Source organism: Erpetoichthys calabaricus, chromosome 3, assembly GCF_900747795.2.
Source record: "Erpetoichthys calabaricus chromosome 3, fErpCal1.3, whole genome shotgun sequence".
Classification (NCBI taxonomy): domain Eukaryota; kingdom Metazoa; phylum Chordata; class Cladistia; order Polypteriformes; family Polypteridae; genus Erpetoichthys; species Erpetoichthys calabaricus.
Window position 1 is genome coordinate 211,542,564 of NC_041396.2, and position 18,745 is coordinate 211,561,308.

The 18,745-nt window shown below is 37.6% G+C and overlaps 2 protein-coding genes across 4 annotated transcripts in view; both read left to right on the forward strand.

Annotated features, from left to right (window-relative positions):
- Window positions 1-2,167, forward strand: part of LOC127527101 (uncharacterized) — a 30,332-nt gene extending 28,165 nt beyond the window's left edge. The window contains exon 2 of the mRNA XM_051924734.1: window positions 1,898-2,167. Coding sequence (XP_051780694.1) covers window positions 1,898-2,167 — 270 coding nt within the window. The remainder of the gene's footprint in view (window positions 1-1,897) is intronic.
- Window positions 2,168-6,122: 3,955 nt separating this feature from the next.
- fbxo25 (F-box protein 25) overlaps window positions 6,123-18,745 on the forward strand; it is a 59,583-nt gene continuing 46,960 nt past the window's right edge. For 2 of the 3 annotated variants that reach the window (XM_028797757.2, XM_028797760.2), the window contains exons 1-2: window positions 6,134-6,296; window positions 6,648-6,779. In XM_028797757.2, the coding sequence (XP_028653590.1) occupies window positions 6,655-6,779 (125 nt within the window). In that variant the 5' untranslated portion in view covers window positions 6,134-6,296; window positions 6,648-6,654. Of the gene's footprint in view, window positions 6,297-6,647; window positions 6,780-18,745 lie in introns of all 3 variants that reach the window. The other variant, XM_028797758.2, reaches the window with a different exon arrangement.

Genomic DNA, 18,745 nt, shown 5'->3' on the forward strand with positions numbered 1-18,745 from the left:
TCACCAATCAACTCATGATGAACTACCTAGGCCAGAAGATGAGTATGTGCACCATGCACCATTCTAGGAATTTATCAATGTTTGCTCATTCAGACATATCAGGGTGATATGATAATTCCCCTGGTTAATAATGCTAATAATTGAAACTCTCAATTCAGATAAGGTATTTGGAACTATTAAAGGTGCTTGACCACTAATTTGTTTTTATTTGTCTGAAAGAAAACTTATTGGTGAAAGGAAATGGTTGAGTGTAGAGTATACTTTATTTATTATTTCCTTCTCAATGTTTAATTGAATCAGAATGACGGTTCAAACCATAATATGAATATGGAAGGATATAAAGATGCTTCTGTATTACTTCTGTTTATGAAAGCTAAACTAAACCTAGTCTTCATGGGATGTACACCTAGGATAACCACCACCTCAGCTACACCTTCACAGCAGACCTGTACACTGCCATTAAACAGAGTCTGTGACACAGGCATCTGGCTGTGTCTGGTCTTAATTAAGCTTAATACATTTCTCAGTACTTTGGATGGAGAGGAGCTCCCCTATATCAAAATCCATTCAAATTCCATACACTTTTCAAAAAGCTCCAAAAATTAAACAAAGATCTGTGATGTATAACCACATCATGCCTTATTGCTGATTCTCCTATATTTAGTTAAGATTAGAAGTTATTGTTTATTTGGCACATGTTTTGCAGTTCTGGTGTAACGCCTACTATTTCAATTATTTAACATTTATGTGATATTTATAAAGTTGTGTATTATTGTTTACTGCCTTTTTAAATTATTATTCATTGCACGGCCTTGGATTCTATCAACTAAGCATTTCACTACATATTGTGCGGTGTGTGCAACGTTATTGACAAGTAAACTTTGATTTCAATTGAATTTGTTTTAACTGAGCAGGGATGCACTTATTAGACTTTCTTATGCTTGTTTTACTCACACTATTATTATTTACTTAACAGATCCCTTTAACTAAATTTACTTACAAAATCAATTATACAATTATATAATTTCAATGACTGCAATGCACAACGTAAAAAAGCAAGATAGAACAAAATTTTATGTACAGGACAATAAGATTGGTACTACAGGAAGTCACAAGGCTTGATAAAAAAAAACTACCGTTCAATCAAACTGCTTGATGGATTAGTACTAATGCAGATATCCAAGGGAATACCAGAGGGCTAGAAAGCCTTAACAGTCAGAAAATATTTTGCAAAGAGGTCTGTCTTTGAAAGGTGCCTGAACACATACTGTTATGGTGTTAACTATCTCAGGTATTTACTAGCGTTTGAGCGTTCAAAATCTGAACCTGCTGTACCATATAAGAGGGCCCGGACCCTAAAAGGTGTTCAAAGTGTTCAATGACTTCAATGTGCAATTTTGTTTTTCCTACAAGAACATTCAGTGCTAAGTAGCACTTGGTCAGGTGACAAGTTCTATTCATTCTAATTTTATATCACCTACTGGAACTACAAAAATGCATTTCAGGGACAAACAACACTATTAATCAGACACTGAAAAACAGGACATGAGAAGCAGCATTATATTAAAATGTAGGTTACTATATTTTTATACTGTTCCAGATGACTACTACTAAACTGAGTTTCCATGAAACGTGTAATTACCATCTCAAGCCCTAATCCACCTTGATTCAGTGATACTTCACAGTCTTTTGCTTGTAGTAAACAGCTTCAGCAAAAGAGATACTGTACATGACTGTAAATAAGCAGAAAATACCCAATTTTAAAATCTGCAAAATAATCATTATTTTCCAGGTGTTTTTATGATTGGTTCACTTGCATGAATTTCAGCGTCATGTGAATATGTCTCAACACTTTGTGTGCTTTACACAGTAATTTTCTTTTTTTGCTCACATACAGGTATATGCCAACCCTGGATATTACCGGTGTAAGTGCCATGAAGATAAGACAGGCATCCCAGCCAGAATGGAGGATGATTTCTTGCCTGACCAGGAATCCATAATGAAAGGATGGACACCAGGAGTGGAGACATCCCAGCCAGAACGCCTTATATTCTTCATTCTGGTGGGGAGAGAACTACAATTTAGGGACTGGGTGAACATGGATGCTGGGAGAAATTCAGTTCCCCACATGGCAGGTACAGTGTTCCTATGGGCTAAACCTAGTTAGGACACCCACAGGGTAATCCAAGGGAATTGGAGACTGGAAGGGCAGCCATGTCAGGGTCCTTGTGCGCTGCTGGGGAACAACTGCCCTGTTCACCACATGACCCAGAAGTGCTCCGGATGACCAATACTGTGACAATGGAAGCAGTCAAAGGACCCAATTTAAAAGAAGCCTGCAGCTTCACCTCAGCAAATCAGAGTCAGAAGGCAGCGGGCGACACTCACCAGGAGGGTAGAAGGAGGAAAAAAAAGACGGTGCGTTTTTTGGCTGTGTTCATTATAGGAAGCTTGAGCTGTGCTGGGTGACATTGTGTCTGTGGTTTGGGGCTTAGAGGTGACCTCCCTTGTGGTAACACTGGGGATCAAAAAAGTTTTTCACCTGGAAAATTTGCTGTTTACTTTCCTGGAATTCTTGACCTAGCTTTGTTCACACATGGGAATTTACTGTAAAATTCCTGGTATAATCCTGTATGTATGAAAGGAGCTTCTGTAAGAGAGGTTCAAGTGTTGCATTTCTTTGCAACAGTGTTACCAGCTGCATTTATAAAATGAAATGAATAAAAAGTTTATTATTACTTACATAAAAATAAAATTAAAGAGAATGATTTTTGCAAAAGGTCTTAAATTTCTCATCATTACATATTTTGTGCATTCTAAACAAGATTAATCTTTTTCAAACCATGAACATCCTTCATCCCTAACTTGGAATACTGCATAACGCAGAAATGCTATTACTGACATTAGATCAGGAAAAAGAAGCCAGATAGCATGTGAAAAAGGTGTTTCTTTGTTCACAATTCATACTTAACAATAAAATACCACAATACACAGTGTCACAAGATGAAGTTTGTGTCCATCCACATTTTTCACTGCTTATAATAATAATACATCCATCCATCCATTTTCCAACCCGCTGAATCCGAACACAGGGTCACGGGGGTCTGCAGGAGCCAATCCCAGCCAACACAGGGCACAAGGCAGGGACCAATCCCGGGCAGGGTGCCAACCCACCGCAGGACACACACAAACACACCCACACACTAGGGCCAATTTAGAATCGCCAATCCACCTAACCTGCATGTCTGTGGAATGTGGGAGGAAACAGGAGTGCCCGGAGGAAACCCACGCAGACACGGGGAGAACATGCAAACTCCACACAGGGAGGACCCGGGAATCGAACCCAGGTCCCCAGATCTCCCAACTGCGAGGCAGCAGCGCTACCCACTGCGCCACCGTGCCGCCCTAATAATAATACAACACTACAAAAATGAAAATGTATTCCCACTAAATGAAACAAAGAAGTAGCACATGACAGGAAACTAAACAGTAACAGGTCATCTTAAGAGAGGGAGGAGAGGTTAGGAGCATGCGCTGATACAGCTCATTGCTGCACCCACCACATGACTAACCACCTCAAGATCTCATATTATGACCCGAGTGCAGCCATGCAATGGGTGACACCTCAGCACCACACTAATTCAGATGGAATGGAACAATGTGAGGTTTTTTTTTTTTTTTTTATGGTGGCTGGATTGCCAATTCTGCCACTAATCCCCAAGTTTTTCCCTGCAGGTTGGAGGGCCTACTTGTAGGGCTGGATGCAGATTAAAGTCATACCCAGAACGGAACAATTGCAGGTCAAGGGCCTTGCTCAAGGGCCCAACAGAGTAGACACTTCTGGCATTCATGGGAGGGTATTTGAACTGGCAACTTTATAATTGCTGGTGCAGATCCCTAGCTTCAGAGCCACCACTTCGCATTATAAAAGCATTATAATTGATGCCAATGACTTTATGTTAATCTGAAATAGGAAAAGATGTTCTCAGTGACTAACATTTGCATTATTATGAACTTCATTAAATGTGCTGTTATAATGAACTAGTTAGTTGCTTAAAATCACATCAAATCGTATGGCTTTTTGTGTGTTACACTGTTGAACACCATAAAGACATGCTAAGTTGGGTGACATAACATGAATTTTACACTGTACTGTTTCTGCTTAAACTGCTTACTTATTTCATGCAGATGACTTAAACTTTAGTTTTGTACTACAGTACTTATAAAGACAAAAACATGTCTGCTAGGAGTCTGTATGTACAGACTGTATTACTGCACTACAAATCAAAGGTGATGTCACTACATCAACATTTATTTATACAGCGCCTTCCAATACAAAGTATAATTCAAGGTGCTTTACAAACGGTTGTACATGGAAACAATGGAAAAACAATCAAATAAAAGAGTTATACTAAACAGTCAGAAGGTCAGTGGAGAAACGAAAAAATCTCCAATGGAGAAAAGCCTCTGGGGTTCCATGACCAAAAGCCCATCCAGTCCCTACTGGGGAATTCTATCGTGTATCTAAGATACAATATAAAAAATAACAAAGTGAATCAGTCAGCCAGTGCAGACGTCATAGGAGACAGAATCTCAGCATTGTTCTTCCCATCACCAGCCTCAGGGAATTTCATCCACAAATGGATACCAAGAACAGAAAACAAAAGACAAACAATTTGATTAGTCACAAATTTAACAAAAAGCCAGATTAGAATTTAACTGCTGGGCTGTCAATACATACCTGCCACACATACATTTTGTTCACTTACATTTTCCTTGATTATTTTTACTGATACTATAACAGTAAAAAATAATGGCTAGAAAAAATATAAAAAATAAGAGTTGTTTTGTAAATATTGTTCAAAAGGTTCAAGACCATGAGAATATATGACATAAATAATGACAGAAAATCATAACTAGCTAGAGTTATGATTTTCTTGGAAGTGAACTGATGGCAGCGAAACACAGGTTAATATGGATTTGTAAAAAAGAACAACTAGCTACTTTCCCTTTGATTTAAACAGAAAGTATTTACATAAATTGTAGCTGAACAATAAATGAGCTGCATGACAAAACACAAGAATTTGATTCAAATTAAGACAAAAAGACAAAATTTTACAGTACGGTATTTGTTTTTCTCTTTTTAATAATATTATTGCTTATTCTACTTACCAGTAAAACTCATTTTGAACTTTGCAAAGAAAAAAGTCCACCTCTCAGTGGAGCCCAAAGACTGAAAACAAAACAGATGCAGAAAAACGAACTTCCTAAATGATTACTTGTTAAAAAAAAGCAACGACTGTTCCACAGATCAAGATGGACTATGATTTATTGATTGTAGAAAAACACAGATAGGACGCGATGCAACCATGGTCTTAGAGATGATTGACAGATACTAACTTTCACAAGTATAAACCCCGCTTGTTTTTTTTGTTAGAACATATGTTAACTCTACAGTGTAATAAAACCCAAGGAAAGATTAATTCACAGACACATTAATTATTGAACAATACATATTTAGCAATGCGAATTTGACACTTAATATCCTTACTGTGAGTAACAGAATGAAAATACAGGATACCAAAATTAAAACAAAAGTTTGTGAAACAGTGCCAAACTGTAAACGTTAACAGCGATTCACTTCTGGATATTCCCTTTGTAGATTTGCACGATGTCCTGATGATTACATGATTTTTTCCCATGTACTCCTATTTCTTCCCACTTGTTGGAGTTTCGCTAAATTGCCAATTGCATTTTGTCCAAAGCGAGTTTATTTGAGGATAAGCAGCAGTGTACCTGTAATGACTGGCGTAGTGTATTACCTTGCGCCCGAATATGGCAACTCTCCATGAGCTTGTAACAGGAAAATTAAGCATACAGATGTTTGAATAAACGACGTAAATTATAACACAGTCCGACGTATTTTCTTTTCTAAAACGATAGTCGCCCTACCCCCAACTCGCAAAAACCAAAACAGTGACATGTGCAAGGCTACTAGTCACGTGTACGAGAAAGCATACGACAAAGAGCTGCTTGCGATGGAGGGTTGATTGATGGTCTTTGTGACCAATAGAAATGCAGCGTTCAGGCAGCAACACGGTCGATATTAAGAAACAACCAATCAGCGCTTAAGAGTAGGCGGTGATTAACATGCAATTATAAGAGAATGTTTACTTCCGTCAATAATTCTGGGAGAAGGACTCTTTTTTAGAAATATTGGATGCGTACTGGTAAGAAGAAAAAGACAAAAAGGATACTGTGTTATTTCATGCAAATTCCTGCAAACGTACGCCGCTGTAAGTGCTTCGTTTGTTTTCTCGAGTTATTATATGCTGTTTTATCACTGGTTGTACGCATTCTGTCTGCGTTTTGGCACTGTTCCTCCGCTGTCATCATTTTGTGATTATTTTGATGGTTTTGTTACAATGGCTCAGTTGATTTGAATCTTTCTGGGTTTTCCAGCTACAGTCGAGAACTGGTAAAAGCCCTGTGTGTTTAAAGTTGAATTTTGAGTGGTTTGCTGCGCGTAGTTGGTGCCCGTAAGCAGTTTTATCCAATTAAAGTTGTCAAGAGCTACGTTGTCAACGTTTATCTGCTTCTTCGCCGCTTAGAATATTGCTTAGACCCTTTGTCTGTCTCATTATTAGGCACACGATGCCCTTCTTGGGTCAGGACTGGCGGTCACCTGGATGGAGCTGGATAAAAACCGAAGACGGATGGAAGCGCTTCGAGTTCTTCAGTCACGATATACAAGACAATAGTGACATAGACCTGGAAGAGTAAGTGGAAAGTCCCCATCCCGTGAAATTCTGCGAAGTGGGCTTGATGTCAGTTGATTTTTATAGTTCGTTAAAAAGAATGCATCAAACGGATAAATAATGAGAGTGCGCCCTGTAGTTGTATATTTAAACGTTTTCACAAAAGATGGGGAATTTCTAATGTTGCACCGGTGTAACGTAAGTTTTGTTGAACTTAATGTAACAAAGGAGAACAGGACGCCTATCCTCTGTGTTTAATTAAAGCTATAGTTTATTAAGGCATGATGTCAGGCTTGCATATCTGAACAACTAAACACACATTCTCATTTCATTTTCTGTATTTTTATATTGCTAAAGGCCCATCCCAGCAGCATCTTGGGCAAAACAGGAACCAGGCCTGGAGGGGATGCCTGTGCAGTCAGTCGTAGTGGGCCAAATTAGATTAATAAGGTAGCTTAAAATGCACCATATTTCTTGACGTGGGGGCGGTGTAACAGATACTGCAAAATTTATACAACCCTGAATGGGTTGCCAATCAAGACCAGCACTTTAAATATCTATCTATCTATCTATCTATCTATCTATCTGTTTCATTGCCAATATATAGTCATCTGTGTGGGTTTATTTAATGTCTAAATTAATACTTAGGTCAGGATTTTTACTGTGTGGTACACAGGAGTTCTCAAATATTTTGAATTCAAGGCACTGTACCATCTGGTCCCCAGTTCTGTGAATTAGAGCATGATCTTGGATCTCAGTCACTGCTAACAGTAGTCACACAGCATTATTTTGTACAATATTAGACCTGTTAATAAAAGTAAATACTTAACTACAATGGAGTATTAACACATTTATGATCAAATGCTGTATTTTATCTCAAGTCTAGAGGTTTTCAACCTGTGTTCTTGGCTTAACCTCTCCAGGAATTGAATGTTTTGGAATTGCCACCATTTATTTGGTCTTAAATTGTTAATTGTTGCACTCTTACTAGGCACATACAACTTAGTTCCCCATCCATAATATTGCATTGTGGGAGTTACCAAGTGATTACTAATAGATTTTTTGTGTGTGTGTCCGTTTTTCTTATGTATAACAAATTCTTTTTTTTTTTTAGTGTAAGAACAGTAGTGTGGTTTGATATGGATTAAAAAATACCTTAATATTTCCATACTTTTAATTTACAAAAATTATACAGTTCTACCTGAATTCAGATCAAATGAATTGTTCACACGTTACATAGATCTTTAGGTGAAAAAAGAGAGAAATAACTCCTAAATGTGAAGACTGCTTTTTAGCTACGCAGTTCCTGTAAAAATAATTTTAGTGAACAGTGAAGATTTATTTATATTGAACACTCTGTCTGAAACAAGCTTTGTTCCGTTGATCAATATTAGGAAACACTAAAATGAGATGTTCGATCAGTGTATTTTATTATTAATAATTGTTAACATTCATCTTTGTTCTTCATTGTATACCGTATTTTCTGCATTAGTCTGACAATTTCAACAACTGTTATAAAATTGAAGGTACATTTAAAAATAATTACAAAAACTAAAAATATTGTAGAGTTGGGTGATTATACCTGGGAGACATATACGCTGTGCAAACTTTTTATTGGGGAGTGGATGGAGTGAGTGAGAGAACATTCACTTATTAAGTTGTTTTTTTCACAAAAAATCCATTGGATTTGATGCATGGGGAGTGAGAAAGTGGGGTCACAATGGACACAATGTAAAGTTATGGAGACTTTCAATTAGCATATGCAGTGGGCATTGACAAGGAGACAAAGTGGGGTGGGCAAGGCAGGAGTGAAGTCTCACAGTAGGAGCACTGTGAGATGGAGTCGAACTGTGAAAGTTAAGCATGGCTGATAACAGGGACATGGGTTTAGCCACAGTTTTTTTTATTGGCCAATTTCTCCCCTTTTTGTGTGTTTCCTTGTACCTGAGCTACTTACATATTTCATAGGTTGTGAACCAGCAGCTCTAATAAATAACTACTTTGATATAGGACTAAATTAAAGCACTAATTAAATGACATCTTGAGTTATACTTTATTAAAAAAAAAAAAACTACATAATTTAAAGATAATCTTTTTTTAATTTTTTTTTAGAATGTTAACTTTGTGAGGGCTGCCACGGACCCCTAAGCGCAGTATGACAGTCCCCTGTTTGAAAACCCTGAGCTAATAAACTTTTTTTACTGTGGGATAGTTTATGTTCTGCGGTGGGCTGGCGCCCTGCCCATGGTTTGTTTCCTGCTTTGCGCCCTGTGTTGGCTGGGATTGGCTCCAGCAGACCCCCGTGACCCTGTAGTTAGGATGTAGCGGGTTGGATAATGGATGGATGGATAGTTTATGTTCAGAAGAAAGAATATCTACCACTGATGTACAGATGTCATTAGGATGATGAGCAGTTTTAATTGAAATTTGGTATTCTGATTTGTAATTTGATGGGTATATGATTTTAATTTCAATATGTTTTAATTAGGCAGACACAATAGAAGGATTTTTCCTCTCTGAAATATTTTGTAATTTATGATTATATTATAAATATTTATCATTTAAACTCTATTCCATACATCAATAAAAAGAAAGTAGCACTTCACATTAAGATGTTCACAATAATCAGTTTATTTTTAGAATAAAAAAATTACTGTGCATGCAGGTTACTTAGAAATTATGTAGACATTTTAATACAGAGTATCTTTTGTGTAATCATGAGAAAACCAAATGTGATTTGAGCTTTTAGATGGTGTGACATTTATTTGAGAAATACCATTCATTACAAGTAGTCCAGCAGAATACCTTAATAATTAAGGTATAAAGCTGAAAGCTGTGCACTGCTGTCCCAGTAGATACTCTTGTGAACAATGATCACCGAGTTGTGTTCTACTGTAATAGTGCCTTAACTGTCCTTTGGCTTCTGCAGTTGTTGAATATATATTTTTTGGAATTAATTGGCATCATAATTTGTGTGCTTTATTTTGTTACATTTGTAAACATTTTAGAAACTTTGCATAATTACTCAGATGAAAATATAATTGAGTAGGCTGCCTTTTTTAACTATTTAAAAAAGGCAAAGTTTTTGTTGCGTGTTGCTAAGTATTTGTATTATGTTTATGGCTAAACCTAAATGTTTATTTTGAAAATGTTATTTATTGTTTTTATTGAAATATTTGACTATGGATGACAGAATGTCGCAGTGGTCATTGCAGCTCCCTCACTATTGCAGACTCAAGAGTGATTTGGTTCTACTATTGGTGTATAATTTGCAGATCCTTCCCATCTCTGGTTATGATTTGTCGTGATATTTCATTTTCTCTTGCCAAAGACATGCATATTATATTAATTGGCAACTCCAGTTGGCCCTTTATTCGTAAGACATTGTGTGTAAATAAGTGTGCCGTGCAGTGGATTGACACCTTATTCCGGGTTGGTGCCTGGTACTATCATGATAGTTTTTGGTTCTTTACAAATTTGTCTCTCTATTATATAAAAAAAAAAAAAAAATAAAATCTTGCAACGATACAAGATTTTTTTCCTGTGATGAGACTTGATCGTTTGAAGAGATACAGAGAGACAGTTTCACCTCCTGTGAGACGGACAAGTCACGTCATACATACAACCTTTGGAAGCAAGTCCCGTGACACACATGCAGAGCAGGTTAGAGATAATGGAAGTAGGAAAATTCAAAAGTCTCAAAAAATGAGAGTAAATATTGCATTAGCGCAAGCAAACTAAAAATATTACTCAGTGAAATAATGGAACAGCGAAAAGAGATTGAATATTCAGGTGCTGTACAGGCTTTTAAACATTTGAAGCGCCGCACAAAATGCAGATCTCGCGGCACAGCAGCAGCAGCAAGCCAGCAGCTGATCGAGCAAAGAGGAGGTTAAAAAAAAAAACTATTTGTTTTCCATTGTATCACCGTTTAAGAGAGGGTTTCGGAGGAGCGACTGCATCTCTTTGGGGTGCGTTCAGCCCCCTTTTCACAATGGCGCGTGCAGCAGCAGATCATGTGGCACGGCAGCAGCAGAAAGCCAGCAGCTGATCGAGCAAAGAGTAAAAAAAAAAAATGGCAGGTTTTGATGTCATTGAATTGGCTTTATTCACTTATACTCTGGGTCTTCTGCGTGGCTTAGAGAAGGATCTGGATTTAGCCAGCATTATTGTTTAATGTATTCCAAAAACATTTCTAAACATTGTAATGTAAGTTTTGACATTTTGGGCTGTTTGGCTTGTGTTTTAACTTAGGAATAATTTATTAACTTTGGTTGAATTCCAAATATTCATCATAAACGTGCAATATCGAATTGCTCTTTCTTTTATGGTCAAATTGACGAAAGTCCAGCAATGTCTTGTGAATATAGTTACAGCATAATCCTGTTTGTGAACAGCTTCAAAGCTGTTATTAGCTTGACAGCCTCTCCTTAACATCCCTGCTGAATTACATTTCTCATACTTTAGAAATGTACTCCCCAGGTCAGTTTTTTCAGATTCATAATATTTTCACACTTCTTTTTAAAGCAACAAAATACTGTAGTTGTTTTTTTTGTCTTTATACTGTATAATTTGAAGCAGTAGAATCAGAGTTGCTTCTGACTAGAACTGAATGCTTCTGCTTTCTCAAATGTAATTTTTACTAAGCTCAATATAAACTTTACAATATTTTCAGATGTTAAATAAAACTTTCCAATATCCAACTTAACTTTAGACAAACTATAGTAATAACAATCCTACTTAAGGTTAGCTTTACAATACAGTAATTACTTATATGTTATGGTTGTTAAAAAAGACTCTCATGTGAGTCATGATTTGTAGTTTCACTTTTTTTGGGGGGTAGAGGTACTGCAGAGCATAGCTGTAATTGTTGACAGCTCCAGTGTTAAAGACAGAAATTTTGGTAATGTTAAAGGGCAGAGTATTGTAACTACATCACATTGTCAGATCTGTCACCTAATTTCTTAATGTTGTACAGTGTAGTTGTTATTGTTGGTTGACCCAGTCACTTCAGTACCATCATCAAATATGAAGACCTGGATTTACTGTAATTTGCTGTATAGGCAAGAGGTGAATTTTGACTTTAGTCTGTAGCTATAGCAAGTCTTGCTTTCAAATGTGAAGAAAAGACATTGAGGTATAGGTTTGACAGAAGGGCTATGTGGTGTACTAAAAGTTCTCATCGTTATTTCAAAACCTCGCTAATGTACAATAACATCATCTGTGTGCAGGTGCTGGTGAGTCAGGCAATGGAGAAATGGTAGTGAATTACATATAATTAGCTGCTGTACCTTTGTACCGTGGAAAAGTCAGAATGCGTTAAAGAAAAAAATTCTACTTCATTCTGTTTCATCATGGCCTCGTTTTGCCATTTCTTATGCGTGCAAATAACATGCTGCCAAAAAAAAAAAAAAAAAAAAAAAGTGTCATATTGCTGACAAGTTGCATTAGCTTGGGTGTCGGTGATCATTCGTATGAACTGGTATTTCATAATGCAAATGACCACCTTAAGAGCGACAACACCAAGCATTCTTTTTAAGGATAATGAGCTGCCTAAAAGGGCAATGTAAAGAGCCAGACATTATGGGCACTCTGAGCCTATGAGCATGGCAGTGGCACGCTGCAAAATATATCTGCACTCTTCCCATTCAAACTTTGTACATGACTTGTTGATTAAACTACTTCTTCTTAGTCACAGGGCACTGCTTGATGAGTTGAGAAGTGTAGCACCATTGTCAGTAATCTTTTGTTATGTGTATAATTAACACCTATCTTCCTGTCTCATTGGCACAAATTTAGCTGGTTCATTAACAACTTAGTTTCACGATTATTTTTATGAAGGGAAACAAATTCAATTTGGCTCATCACTAATGTTAGTTCAGAAGTAGCCCAGCTCCCATCGGCTCATCTGGTTCCATGGTCTGTGTTCTAAGCCCTGTTACCTAAAGCTTTCAAAGAAAACGTAATAGCTCTTCAAGAAAGAGTAAAGTCACCTTTACTAGCCAAGCTGTGCTTCAGACTGTCAATTCACAGTGATCTCTCAGACAGGGAATCTGTGTAAGGGATAACTTGTCCACTTCCCTATCTCCACATTTTTTTTTGGGGCTGGGCATCGGAAACAGGCCATTTTGCATAGTGCAGGAATCTCGCACACCTTCTGCTGTGAATAAGACTGCTTGAAGACTTTCTTGTGAGGCACTGAAGAAAATTCTGCAAGTGTTTGGAGTCCGATGTTGATTTTTATTTGCACTGATGATGTGGTCAATCAATCGGTGGTGGAGGATATCATCAACCATTGCCTCTCCTCTTTGACAGTTTGAGTGGTAGCAAGAAAGCCATTGCTAAAGTTGAAACATAAGAAAAAGAGGCTTGCCTCCACTGCCAGTTTCAATGTATTCTGAAATTAAAGCATAGAATAAACAAATAATTGGAGATATGGATATTGCACAGTCTACATGTGCTTGAAACGCGATCTGTTGGCTGTCAAACACGTCGGCTGATTTTGTTACGGCTTTGGGTCTGCCAGAACTGTTCTTGTCCAGGTTCCCTTTTGGTGGTGTTGGAAAATGTACTCACTGATATCTTGGCTTTCTTTGCCATGTGTCTGAAGGAAGGACTTACACTTTTAAGAGTTATGATGGTCTGTCAATTTTCCTTTGTTAGTTGCCCTTTTTATTGTCCTTATGTTACCAATATATGGTTTAAACTTGCCTGTGATTCTTCAGAGGATGTAGCAACACAGTTTGTTCCAGCACTGCTTTTACACAGAGTGAGGCTATATAATCGACAAAGTTGTTACACCTGTATAAATTGTTTGTGTCAACTTTCAAGGCTTAAGTAACTTCTATAGCTGCAGAAAATCTATACGTTATCAACCCATTACTACTTCCTTGAAAAATGCCTTTTATATAGCACTGAAAATGACATTATTTTTCAGTTTTCTTACACTACATAATTCAATCTGCAGTTTGTAACTTGTGATTACAACCTGCAGCAGAGGTTGGTAATTGCAAAGCAATCCACATACAGTAGGCATTGCAAGTGACTGCTAAATAAGTTCTTGTTAGTCCCTGGGTTTTGTCTCAGTGTTGGCTTAGTACAGACTAGTGTTCAGGAGCATTCTGACTACATGCCCATACCTCCTCCCCAAGCTTCCTGGAATTTTTCCTGTTCTGTTGTGCTCCTCCCCTTTGACATGAGTAAAGTGCTCGCAGACTCTGGAAGTCTTAGCTCGCACTGTCTTTTCTGGCACTTGCTTACTGTCTGTCTTTTCTGAAATGCGTTCACAGCTGAATAAAGTAGTAACGCAATTAAGCAATACAATATACTCAGCCTAATGACGCAATTAATCGATAAAAATGATTGTTGCCAACATTTAAAACAATTGAATATTATCAATTATGGCTATTAGTTGTTGCAGCCCTACAAGTAGTAACTGTAAAATATTAAAAATTGGATTGTTTTATAGAAAGTAGGAAAGCTTTATGGGTGCAGCACTGATAATTAGGGTGAGAGGTGCATGGAAACAAACTTCTGTGTCACTGAAAGGAAAAGTTTATGTAAGCTCTATGAAGAGTAATATGATTAGGGGTGTGAGGTATGGCTGATGAAGGCAGAGCATGAAGTGAAGCTGGAAATAACAGCAATGATAAAGATCGGTTGGATGTGTGAAGTGTCACAGAGTGAGAAGAAAAGGGAAAGGTTTGGAGTGGAGTTAGTGAGTGCTGCGCTTAGGAGAAACGGGCTAACGTGGTTTGGCTGTGTGTTACAAAAGACAGAAAATGACTGGATAAAAAGGTTAATTGAGGTGGGAAAAATGTGATTTGAGATGGTGTGAAATTATATGAAAAGAATAACTCACTCCAAAGGACCACAGAGAGTAAAGGAGAAAGAATTGTGAAAAGGTAGAGGGTTTTGGCAACCATCTAACCTTGGTAAATAAAAACAGGAATGTTTAACCAGTGATGATGTTTTTAAACTTATGTTTGGTGAAATGTGAATTGGGCATTTGAAGTAATTATGTGAGAACTGCTATAGCAAACATGTTGAACAAAAATAGTAAAAAATGAAATTCTTATCCTTCTCTTACAGTTAAATTATTAAATAATTAGAGAATATTCAAATCCATTTCTGTTCAATTGAAAAAGCTTTAATATTGTCCTGTGTTCATCACTGAATTTATTTAGAAGCAAAACAGAAAAAGTGCATGCATAATCATTATGAGATCTGTAAAGATTTCAAGTTGCCCAGATTAATGGTGTCTTAGCCCTAATGTCCTTTCTTTTTGAAGGTCAGAGATTCAGTCCCCTTCTGGCATGTAGAAACTTTGACTCATGTCTTAAAAGATTACAGTAATACTGCTTGACTATATTTAGAAGTTTACTGTCGTTAGAAACCAATTTACTTCTTTGTTTCATCGTCCAGGCATCTTTTACTGGTATAATTGTTACTATTGTTCCCCATAAATTATTTTGAGATGACTTTGCAACATATTGTACAGTTTTAATGAAACTCAAGTACATACATGTATTGTTTTTTGTTGTTCAAAGCTACCAGATTAGTATAGATTTATCACTAGCTCATAGATTGTGTGTATTAGTTTACAAATATAAGTGGCAGTTTCTCCAGTAATAACTGTAAGAAATATTAGACATTATGTGAAATAACATTGGCATGGACATTCAGTAAACACAGTATTATTTGATCAACCGTTTCACCATCTTTACTCACAAACAACTGATAGAAATATTGAATTACAGTTGAGTGTTTAATTTTGCTTATCATTTGCAGTTTAACACAATGAATGTATAAGTGTATGTAAATATAAACTGCTGTAGAAGTATACCTTAATTTTTCCTAGGCGTGATTGGAATGGTGTAATAGGTACAATATCCACAATGTTACACACAAATTCAAGCTCTATAATGTATCTATTATTTAAAACTCCTGATTTTTTTTTTAACTTAATACAGTGGGAAAACAAGGTAAAAGGGTAAAAGTCTTTACTTATTGACACAATAAATCCTGTTACAGAATTAGCTGAGAAATATAAAAGCACGATTCATGTATGCTTCGAGGGAGTGAACGCTGTAACCAAATTAACTGTGGGTCACAATTGATTTACCTTTTATTGTCACACATTTGAGTGAATTGAAATGTTTGTGGATTATTATTTCTCTAATAAAGTGGCATACATAATTCCTATAAATAAAGACTTTGTGTTCATCCTCCAATTGTTATAAACTTGACCACGGTTCTCCATCTAAACCTCTATTCTTTTCCTATCCAGTTTAGGGTTGTTGGGAGCCAATACCTATTCTAACTGCACTGGGCATGAGGCAATATCCAGCTTCTCTTGCATGCATTCACACATGCGTCTAAAGTTGGTAACAAGGTTAGCTATTTCATATATTCATTCTGAAATAAAATTTATTTAGGTAGCATTTGAAAACTTTCACATTGGCCAGATGTTTATGTGACTCGGGTTATAATGTTTTGACACACAAAGAATATGTCTGTAATGATATGACATGTGATGTGTTAAAGGAAGGACATAATCACAGGATTATGGATCTGCTCAAGGAAGTAGGGGATAAGAGTGATCTGGTCACTCAGAATCTATGTGAGCAGTGGAAGACTTCAGAACGGTGTGGGTGATAGATGTAGAGCAGAAGAGCAAGTCAAGGTTGCAGAGACAATAGTAGAATCTCGCAGTAGGAACAGTGTAAGCTGGAGTGATGAAGTTCAAGTGTGCTACGGTTGCAGATTTCGTTTCAGCTGCCGAAAACCCCTTTTAAGATTCTACAGTCCACATTTTTCACAAATGTCCATATTTTGATATATATGTAATGTATACACACCTGTGTATGTAACATACACACACACATGCACATTTGTTTTTCTGAGTTGCCTAGAGTTCTAATTGGTAGATGCTAGTACACCTACTGTAGGTTGAGAACTGTGGCTATAACCAGATGAGTTAAACAATGAAGTTTAAGAAATAATTGATGCCTGATTACTTTGTCCTGATTTTTTTTTTTTTAAACAATTGTATATTAAATTCTTTTAATACCTTGCAATAGCATTATGTTATGCAAAAGCAAATGAAATTATGTAGATTGTAGCCTTGCCAACTGCAGAATTCTGAAAATTCTCAAATTGTCAATGTCCTAACTAATATAATAGTGTGATCCCTTATGGCTATTGACATTTAAACAAAACCTTTTTTCTGCTTGAGGTAGCTTACGGTATGTATGATTGTTCTGACTTGCTTGTATTATCACCCACAGTGGCAAGTTCTCTTTTATATTAAAGGTAAAATGTATGAGTATTAAACTGTAGGTGGTCAAAAGCCTCTGTTAACTTTTGAACATTACAATAAATGTGACGAGAATAGACCATTCAGCCCAGCAGGTCTTCCATGCCATTCACCTAGATTGTTCTAAATAACATCAAGTCGAGATTTGAAAGTCCATAAAGGCTTGCTCTCCACGACGCTGCTTGGTGATTTAGTACATGTATCTTTAGTTCTTTGATTGGAGAAAACCTCTAGTATTTTGTGCAAAATCTGCTGTTAGCAAGCTTCCAAAAGTATTCCTGTGTTCTTGTTGTAGAAATCATTTAAAATTGACAGCTGGGATCCACTGTACTAATTCCTTTTATAATTTTAAACATTTTTTTTACCTCTTAATCTCTGTTCAACTACTTAAATCTTTCCTTATAGCATATATTCTTAGTCCTGGAAGCAGCCTAGTCAATCCCTTCTGGACTCTAAAACCGCTATGTCTTTCTTGGAATAGCTTCGCTGTTATTGTCCTGTGTTCTTTCAAGGAGCGTATTATGATACTCAGATTACAGTACTCTCTTGGTGCCTTGTCTGTTGTTGTCTGCTCCAACCACGGTGAGGGATGTCTCGGTGAGGGAGACGATTTATTCGCAACACTCCTCTGGTCATGGGTGACTTCAGTGCAACCACTGGCACTGACAGGGCTGGCTATGAGGATTGTGTCGGGCCCTATGGCCGTGGTGAAAGTGGCTCCACGTTCCTTGACTTTGCAAAAGGTCAGGGGCCGTGGATCGCTTGATCCTGGTTTCAGTGCTCTGAGCCGCATCATTGGACTTGGTACTCCAATACTGGTGGTGTAGTGAAGGAGATCGATCACATCCTCGTGGGCAGATGCTGGATGCCCTTACAAAACTGCAGGGTCTACAGATGATTCAGCTTCGGTCCAGTAGGCTACCATATACTAGCAAAATGAGGCCGGACCTGGCCAGACTCCAAGATTAGGCTGTTTCTGATGAGTATGCACGCAGTTTGTGTGAGGAACTTACGGACTTGAGTGCGACTCCCGATCCAAATGTGTTGTGGGTGACATTCAGTGAAAAGACCCTGAAGATTGCTGAGAGTTGTGTTGGTGTTACCAGTGTCCCCAGAAGGAGGTGTTTCATCTCGCAGGGCACTCTGGATATCGCGAAGGAGTCGCAGCACATGGCTTGTTGGCAACTCTGTTCTGTACCAGGAACTGAGTAGCAAAGCTGGAGAGCTCTGAGGGCAGATAAGGAGGCATTTTTTGGAGGAATCTGTGAGCAAGTAATGCTTCATCTATGGTCTAGTAACCCAAGTTCTGTTTACAGAGGAATCAAAGCATTATGCACATCCAAATCTGTTCCTCAGAGAGCTGCAGTCAGGGTGACTGATAGAACGGTCGTTACGGATAACACTGCAGTTGTGACTCACTTGGCTGGCTACTTTGAGCAGCTATTTAAAGCTGATCCTCTGGCAAGGATGTTGGATATCTCTGGGTCCACGGTTCTTCAGGCTGATCCTCCAGTTAACTGTGAACCAGCTGTGGGTAGAGAAAGCTGCAGGGATTTATGGTATCCGGGGTGAACTTCTCCAATCTTTGCTTCCATGTAGGAGATGGGTGTCATCCCAGCTGACTGGAAAACGGGACTTGTCATCCCTATCTGGAAAGGGAAGGCTGAGT